The sequence below is a fragment of the Rhagoletis pomonella genome, unplaced genomic scaffold, assembly GCF_013731165.1.
Source record: "Rhagoletis pomonella isolate Grant_MI unplaced genomic scaffold, Rhpom_1.0 Rhpom_scaffold_00121, whole genome shotgun sequence".
Lineage (NCBI taxonomy): Eukaryota > Metazoa > Arthropoda > Insecta > Diptera > Tephritidae > Rhagoletis > Rhagoletis pomonella.
The window spans coordinates 71,830-81,387 of NW_023458675.1; the positions used below are offsets into that span (position 1 = coordinate 71,830).

The 9,558-nt window shown below is 38.0% G+C and overlaps 1 protein-coding gene across 1 annotated transcript; it reads left to right on the top strand.

Moving 5' to 3' along the window:
- Positions 1-1,384: 1,384 nt before the first annotated feature.
- LOC118750052 lies at positions 1,385-2,074 on the top strand. Its single transcript, XM_036484783.1, has one exon. The coding sequence runs from the start codon at positions 1,385-1,387 to the stop codon at positions 2,072-2,074; it is 690 nt and encodes a 229-aa protein (XP_036340676.1).
- The last annotated feature ends 7,484 nt before the right edge of the window (positions 2,075-9,558 follow it).

Genomic DNA, 9,558 nt, shown 5'->3' on the forward strand with positions numbered 1-9,558 from the left:
TCTCTTTGACCAATAAATAAGAAAAGCAAATAACTTAAGGACGAGCACACCTAAAATTTAAACATTCTAAAAATAGATTAATTTTAAATAGCACTTGATTGTAGTTGGCTTAACAATTGAAAAAGTGGAAAAAAGCAACAGGAATTTATAAGGCGAACTTAGCACGGTGCGTAGGCAACTGTCTGAGTCAGGTGAGGTCGATGGATCGAATCCCACTGAAAGAAGCCTGATGAGCAGAAATGGGCACTACCACAAACAAGCGTGAGCTGAAAGTGAGAATGAAGTAGTGTGTCTAACTCATTCTGCATGCTGTCGCGTTCTCATCGTTAAAGTATGTTCACATATAAATATTATCTCAATCAAAGCTCGTTGTTTAATCACCCCGTTCACACAGGCAAATCTCAAATTATTAGCCGTCAAATTTTTTGTGCTTGTTATTCTCTCATCTCAACGAAAGGTTATGTTTCTTCTCTGTGCCACCTTAATCACTTTTTTTCTGCTATATAAAGCAATTTAAATATGTTTTAACTTAATATTTTATTAAAAATACCTTTACAAACCTCTTTTCCTTGCTAGCGTCCATTTTTGTTTACTTTTACACTTGGAATTTCTTCTCTTCTTGGCAAAAATAATCGATAAAAGCGGGTTGGACACCGAAAAGTTATCGGTCAAATCTGAGATTATTTTGTAATTACAGATTAGCAAGGGTCGAATTTTGTATGGCTAATCCCTTTTTATAATTACAGATTAGGGAGTTAAGCTGGAACATGAGGATAAACTACTTATATGTGAACCTAGTGTTACGCTCTCGTTTCTATTCGTACACGCGATACTTACGCTCTTTTAGCACCTGCTAAGTTTCTGCCCATGCCTACTGATGGGGAAATGTGGTGATCTCCGAGATATCTATCACTTCTACCAGTTTTTCAAAATTATTGCTGCTTTTTCACAATAGTTTTTCATTAGAAGCAGCCTCACTCTCAATAAATATTGTATTAAAAGGTAAACATTCTAAAAATAGAATTATTAAGAAAACCAATAACCACATTATCAAGTTTAAATAGCACTGCAGTAGCTGCGCTTGATTGTAGTTGGCTTAGCCGTGCCAGCCTTTCCACCGTATGTGCATACAAAGCAAAGATTTGACTCGTACATCGCACAATTAACCCAGCACTTCGAAGCGTATTCAGGCATGAAGCAGGAACAGAAACGAGCATTTTTCCTCTAGTGGGTAGGAGCCGACTGTTTTGAGCTGCTATCCAAACTTCTCGGCACAGAAGACATACAAACGCAGACATACGAAAGCATTACAGAAAAGTTGTCAACGCACTACAAGGAAAATGTTCACGTACTGGCCTCAAGATACGAATTTCTGTCATCGAAAATGAAACCAGAACAAAAGTATTCAGAATGGGTTGCAGAAGTGCGGGGCATAGCATGGAATTGCAGGTTCGTGTGTAGTAACAATACTTGCAAAACGTCATTTATAGATGACCTGCTTCGAGACATTTTAGTTTTGAATTCGCCACATGAACCGGTACGCACTGCAGCACTACAAAAGCCTAATCCGGCACTCGCAGATGTTATAGCTATAGCCGAAAGCTATGAAACAACACAGGCCATGAAAAAGCGGATGTCATCTAGCACAGCAGAACGCAGCGAAGTATTTCAGCTGAAACAGCACCAAGCTGAAAAAAAGCTTAAGCCAAGCGCAAGCAAGAGTAACTGTTTTCAATCCTGTTCTGGGTGCGGGAAGCACCACTCCAGAAGCCAATGCAAATTTCGAAATGCACAATGCCGAAAGTGCAATCGTTTCGGCCATATCGTACCAGTTTGTAAAGCACAAAGTGCAATTACCGACAATAAAAATTATAAAAAGGAGAAGCAACCGCAGACTAACAACAATAACGCTCAGCGAAGTGTGTCAACGATCAACTTTGTTGCTTCAATTACGAGCACCGTGCCAAACAAAGTAGGAAACAAATATGTGATTGAAATAGGGGTGAATGAAGTACCGGTCAAGTTTCAGATGGATACCGGCGCCACTTGCTCCGTGATTGGCTTAATTAATTAGAGGCACAGCGTCTAACGGACTGCGGGATATGCAAACCAATTACGTTCAGCAAATGGGCAGCACCCATCGTAGTGGTTCAAAAAAAAGACGGCGTTTGCGGATATGCGATGACTTTAAAGCTGTGAACGCACAGCTCGAGGTGGATCACTACCCAATACCCCGCATTGAAGAACTGTGCCGCAAGCTAAGAGGAGGCACAATCTTCGCCAAAATTGACCTTTCAGACGCATACTTGCAAGTGGGTCTGACCGAAGAAGCGAAGCAGCTAATGGTTGTTAATACCCTATTGGACTTGTTCCAGTATCAACGCCTTCCGATGGGAGTGGCCAGCGCTCCGGCCCTTTTTCAGAAGCTATTGGAACAAGTCATTGAAGGTATTCCGATGTGTATTAATTATCTTGACGATATATTAGTAGCTGGTAAGTCAGTACAAGAGTTATTGGAAAATTTGCAATCAGTATTCGAGCGACTGCAAGCATCTGGGTTAAAATTCCGCAAATCCAAGTGGACTTTTATGCAGCGTCGAGTTGAATATGTCGGATTTGTGTTGGATGCAGCGGGTTGCACGCCGTCTCCAGCTAAGGTTTCAGCTATATGTGAAATGCCGCGGCCTAAAAATTTGAAGGAACTTCAAGCATTCCTGGGTAAAATTAATTATTACAATAAATTTATATCGAATTTTGCAGATAAGGCTGCTCCGCTTAACCAGCTACATAGGCAAGGCGAAAAATTTCGGTGGGGAGAGAAGCAAGAAAAAGCGTTTCTAGCTCTTAAGTACCAATTGAGTACAGCACCTTTGCTAATTCATTTCGATGACCAGTTACCCCTTATTTTGGCAACAGACGCATCTTCGCATGGAATAGGAGCTGTTATATCGCACAGAATACCGGATGGGTCCGAAAAGCCCATCGCGTTCGCATCTAAGACGCTTGACCACCACCAAATACGTTACACTCAGATAGAAAAGGAAGCGCTTTCTATTGTATTTCATATCTAGAAGTTTCACCAATTTCTGTTTGGTCGCCAGTTTACATTGCTCACAGACCACAAACCGCTGGTGTCGGTATTCAGCCCTGATAAGCAACTACCGTCTGTGATGATACAACGCCTTCAGCGCTGGGCATTACTGCTCATGTCCTATCGGTATACTATACGATATAGGCCAGCGGATAAGCATTATAACGCAGACGCTTTATCACAGCTTTCAGTAGGACCGGATGCGGAGTTCGACCAAAGTGAAGCATGCATGCAGTTCGAATCTGACCTTACTGCATCACCACTTAATGTGCAACATCTGGCAAACCTAACTGCAAAGGATCGCACTCTTAAACAAGTGTGACGTTTCATCGAAAAGGGGTGGCCTGAGAAGCTTCCATCGCAACACCGCGAGCTACAACCGGATTTTGTTCACCGGCACGCGCTTAGTTTGGAAATGGGGGTCATTATATTGAGAACAGAGTACACTACCGTTGACCGCACAAGCGACCGTCCTTGAATCGCTGCATGAAGGACACTGGGGTATGACGCGTATGAAGCAAATGGCGCGTCAACACTGCTGGTGGCCCTCTATGGATACACACATAGAAAAGAAAGTTTCACAATGCGAAATATGCCAACAGCAAAGTACATCTTCACCAGCTCGAGCATATACAAATTGGCCTGTAGCTGAACGTCCATGGCAGCGCATACCCTTGGACTTTGCAGGCCCGTTTTATAACGCTACTTTGCTTATATGCATCGACGCATTTTCGAAATATCTATTTGTAACAAATATGGCCAGTATAATGGCTCAAGCAATGATCGATGCCTTAAAAGTGATATTTTATGTCGAAAGTCTGCCTCATACCATAGTCACGGATAACGGAGGCAATTCTCAGCGGCCGAGTTCCAGGTTTTTTGTAACAGCAATGGGATTACGCATCTCACCACTGCGCATTTTCATCCGGCATCGAACGGCGAAGCTGAACGCTTTGTGCGCACCTTTAAGCAAGTAAAAATCATTTAGATTCACTACTAACCATTCTTAGCACTTACAGAACTTGTCCCATTGGCAGTAGCAATAAGTCGCCGGCGGAATTGCTACATGGCCGCCAGCCAAAAACGCGGCTTAATATGCTTGTACCCACTCCCACTCAAGGGTCCAGTGCCGGGTCGGAATCATCGTACGCTCTTAGGACAAACGTTTACGCCAGGAACTATGCACGGGGTCCACCGTGGATTCCTGGTGTAATTCAAAGCAAAGTTGGCAGTATGATGTATCGCGTGAGTACGGACCAAGGCTTACTCCTTCGCCATCGTAACCTGTTGAAAGCTCGCCTATGAGGACTAACGGGAGGGTTATTGACTAGGTGCGGAGGGACTGATGCATCTCAATGCAATATTGTTCCTAGGAACTGAATGACGCATCTAATACAACACTGTTTCATAAGAACCTTCGCAAGTTGACGTTTGCAAACTACACACCACTTCGCTTATATTACGATTTCCGCTATCACGTGTTCTTACTTAAAATTACTGAATATTGTTAACAAATTAGATTAATAAATACTTGAAGTTACAACCACGTTTAAGGTTATTTGTTGAGGTTATGGTTGACTCACGAGGATTTTCTTGCATTTTAGCAAGATTTGTTTTTGCTCTTCCAATTGTGCAATCAGCCATGCTCTATTTGTACTCAAAACGTCCACTAAAATGTCCTGCTGTTGCTTTAGCAGTCTCCCGATAGTTTCTTCCATGGTAATGCAGCTTTTTACCTTTTTGCCTTCCCAGCAAAAAATCGGTAATCACTTTTAGTAGTAACGTGTTCTAGAAGGCATAGCGTTGTAATGCCTTAGAATTTTTTCGCTTCTTTTAGGCATTGCCGGTAATGCAAAGTAGAATGTCCTACAATATTTTATTTATTTCGCTTCTTTGTTTCATTTCGGGGAATGCAAAGTAGAATGTCCTATAATATTTATTTTTTAACTCGCTTCTTTGCTTCATTTCCGGGAATGCAAAGTAGAATGTCCTACAATATTATATTTGTTTCGCTTCTTTGCTTGATTTCAGGGAATGCAAAGTAGAATGTCCTACAATATTTTTTTTTATTTCCATTCTTTGCTTCATTTCGGAGAATGCAAAGTAGAATGCTGCATCGTAGTGAGCTGAAAAATAGAATGAATATCCAAAAATTCTTTTTCTACCGTTACTTTCTGTGGAAATTTGTCTCGCATAAAAATCATGTTTTGCTTTGTTCAATTTGCACCGAAGTTGAAGTCAGTCAATGAAGTGAACTACAAGAGTGAGGAAGTACGATTTTAAGCTATGTATGTACATACCGGTTTTTAAGAAAATACAACTGAACTGATTTATAAAAATTTTAATTAATTTTAATCTTTTAAGACATTTTCTGATTTCAATTTAATATAACTAAGTATGCACTTATTTAGGCATTCTACATTAGTTTCTCTGTAAGGCATTCTTTGCTAGCTTCTCTGGATTCTGTTTATCCATGCGTTCTCCCTTCGTTTTAAGGTAATGCTGCGGGTAAGGGCTTACCGCCAATGACATGCCCATGTTAAAATAAGGCCTTCTTGAAGCGAAAGGGTAAGCGATTCCCATCGCCTAGCTCGTTTCCACTTTCGTTTCTGTGGTAATCGTGTTTTTTGCTGGGTTTTTACGCTTAAATCGAACGCCTCGGGTAGTTTGTTACGATTCCGTGAACTCACTGACTTTACCTCGTCGCCAGTTATTTGTTGTAACTTCAAATATTTATTAATCTAATTTGTTAACAATATTCAGTAATTTTAAGTAAGAACACGTGATAGCGGATTTCGTGATACAAGCGAAGTGGTGTGTAGTTTGCAAACGTCAACTTGCGAAGGTTCTTATGAAACAGTGTTGCATTAGATGCGTCATTCAGTTCTTAGGAACAGTGTTGCATTGAGATGCATCAATGTTTTAACTTAATATTTTATTCAAAATACCTTTACAAACCTCTTTTTCTTGCTAGCGTCCATTTTTGTTTACTTTTAGACTTGGCATTTCTCCTCTTCTTCGCAAAAATAATCGATAAAAGCAGGTTGGACACCGAAAAGTTATCGGTTAAATCTGAGATTATTTTATAATTACAGATTAGCAAGGGACGAATTTTGTATGGCTAATCCCTTTTTATAATTACAGATTAGGGAGTTAAGCTGGAACATGAGGATAAACTACTTATATGTAAACCTAGTATTACGCTCTCATTTCTATACGTACACGCGATACTTACGCTCTTTTAGCACCTGCTAAGTTTCTGCCCATGCCTACTGATGAGGAAATGTGATTTCTGAAATATCTATCACTTCTAACATTTTTTCAAAATTATTGCTGCTTTTTCACAATAGTTTTTCATTAGAAACAGCCTCAATCTCAATAAATATTGTAAGGAAGAGCAGACTTAAAAGGTGAACATTCTAAAAATTATTAACAAAACCAGCATTATCAAGTTTAAATAGCACTGCAGTAGCTGCGCTTGATTGTAGTTGGCTTAACAAATGAAAATGTGGAAAAAAAGCAACAAGAAATTACAAAGCGAACTTAGCACGGTGCGTACGCACCTGGCTGAGTCAGCTGGGGTCGTTTGATCGAGTCCCATTGAAAAAAGTCTGATTCGGAAATGTGGTGATTTCCGAAATAGCTATCACTTCTACCATTTTTTCAAAATCGTTGCTTTTCCTCAAGCTCAAGCTTATCTTAATATTTTTTAATTTTAATTATTTGTTTATAAAAATACAGTATATTTTTTAACAAAACCCATATAAATCCAAGTTTCAATCTTTTTGGAAAATTTGAAAAAATCAACAGACGTTCGTAAAAATTTCGAACTTTTTAATTAAATTTTTTTAGAAATTATTTGAGTATGCAGTTTTGTTGCCCATTCGATTTTAGTATAATAAAGTGCAAGTAGGGATGCCAGTAGCAAAAATACATCGATGTTTTTCTTTGATTCGATGCATCGATTCGCATAGGATTTTTCAGATAATGTTTCACAACAAAGTATGTTAGATATTAGCAAAATTGTACAAAATTTGGAGCCATTTCAATTTTTTGGTCAAAGTAACTTTAATTTTTTGTATAATTTGAAAACCAGAATGACGTTTCGATGTACTAGAAAAGTCAGTTTTTAAAAAACATCGATGCATCGATACATCGAGTGGAAACAAATAGGTTATTACATACATAAATAGGTTATTACATACATATTTCTAATTTATATACACATTTAATCTTTTAGAACAAAAACATATTTGGTAGATAAATTTCCAACATTTGCAGCCCGATGCAATTCTCAAAAAAAGAATTATTGCACCGCAATAAAAAACAATAAATATAACTGAAAGTCCTCTCGACTGGTGCAGCGTCAATCGAAAAGAATTTACAATTTTGTCAAGTTTCAAGTTTTTCAAGTTTGTGGCCTCGAGCGAATAGTTATTTAGTGGCGCAGGTTTGATTTACGACCCTTTAAACACTTTTTAATGTGCCAATTTTTAAATTCAAATACTAAAAAACAAACATTATTAAAAATACCTAACCCTTCCATTTTTATTTAACTAAATCACCTTTTATTCACCTAAATTATTTCTTAACAAGTAAAAAGTGTAAGTTCGGGCAGGGCCGAACATTAAATACCCCGCGCAAGTATTCAATATAGTTTTTTCATGTGATGTGGACGTGGTTATTAACCGCATTTCTAAATTTTAAGCCGTTTGGTGTGTTTTGTGAAGGCCAACAACTGTGCCAAGTTTGGAAGAAATTGGTGCATCGGTTACCAAGATATACACATGTAATCATAAGTGGGCATGGCTATGCCCATTTTCCAAAAATTTATAATATTCTTACATTTCGCCTAAAAATGATAGTAAATATTAATGTTGAGTGAATAATCTTCGGTAGTTACTAAAATATCGCAGTTTTTGCATTTCTCAAAACTACTGTTATATGGGAGTTTGGCGTGGCTATCGTCCGATTTTGCCCATTTTCAATACCATCTGTCCAGCGTTCAAAAGAAGTGCATATACCAAGTTTAGTTAAGATATCTCAATTTGTGCTCGAGTTATGGTGTGCACAGACGGGCGGAAGGACGGACAGACGGTCACCGCTTAATCGATGCCTCTTTTCATTCTGATCATTTATGTATACATTTGTCTATATCAATCTCGATTGGTTTTGCCTGTTACAAAAAACCGTTATGTGAACAAATTTATATTACCGGTATGGTTATTGTGCTTGCCACATAAAAGATAAGTGTTGAAAATTATTGAAATCGGACTAAAATTACGGCCGCTTTTCATTTAACGGTATTTCAGAAATGCTTGAAACTGCAATATTTCGAAATTTAAGGACGCTAATTTTTTCAAAATTGATACACCCCGGCTTACCATCTAGCGGTAGCTTTCGGAATGGTGAAAACACATATATTTAATACTTGCGCCGGGTATTTGATGTTCGGCTCCGCCCGAACTTAGACTTTCTTACTTGTTTTTTTCAATGGATGCGTTTTCGAGATATTTGCAATTTACCGTTATTCAGCTTAAAAAAGATTGGTTTCACTTAATCACGTATATCCAATTGAACAATAATAATACGAGATACGGCAAAAGAAAGCCAATGAAATTCTCCATAAACCAATAATACATAACTTTTCGCTAAGCCTGATAGTTTCTGAGAAATTAATTAACAAAAAAATAAAAAACTAACAAAACAGTCGTTATTTTTTTTTTTGCCCCCTGTTAAAGTTTGAATTTTTCCTCAAAAAAAACAAAAAATTTGCTGTTATTAATTAATTTCTCAGAAACTATCAGGCTATCGAAAAGTTATGTATGTTCGGTTTATGGAGAATTTCATTGGCTTTCAATTGCCGTATTTCGTATCACGATTTTCGTAGGATATACGTACGGTGACCATATTCATGAGAGCCGAATACGGGACAAAAAATAATTTTCCCGCCACTCAGCATATTTTGGATATACATAAGTGCAGCTGAAATTAGTTAAGAACGTAAACCTACCGGTACGTAAACCCGAGTCAGCTGACACGATCTGTCTAACCAGAGCACCATGTAAATGAAAACTCAACACCGCAGAATTTTTCTGTAGTTGTAGCCCGTAGCGCAGCAATCTGCGGAATTTAGATTTTTCCGTGTCAGCTGATTTCTTCCTTCTATAGATGGTTGCCACTTCGTCAGTTTTGCAGATGGTAAAAAGTTATAATTTCCTATTCATGAAAATACGTTTAAAATATTGGAAATTTACTTTTGAATAAGGTTTTTGTTGAAAACTAAGTAGTTTATATTTAGCTAGTTACCCTAGTATAGGGTAACAACCAGAGACCATAACGATTATAAGAAATAAAATTAAATATTGCTCTATAATTATTACTGAACAATGGAAAAGTTGTTTTCCTCTCGCGGGACGATTATTTCAAGACGAATATTATTTACGTCTTCTCATAATAATTATATA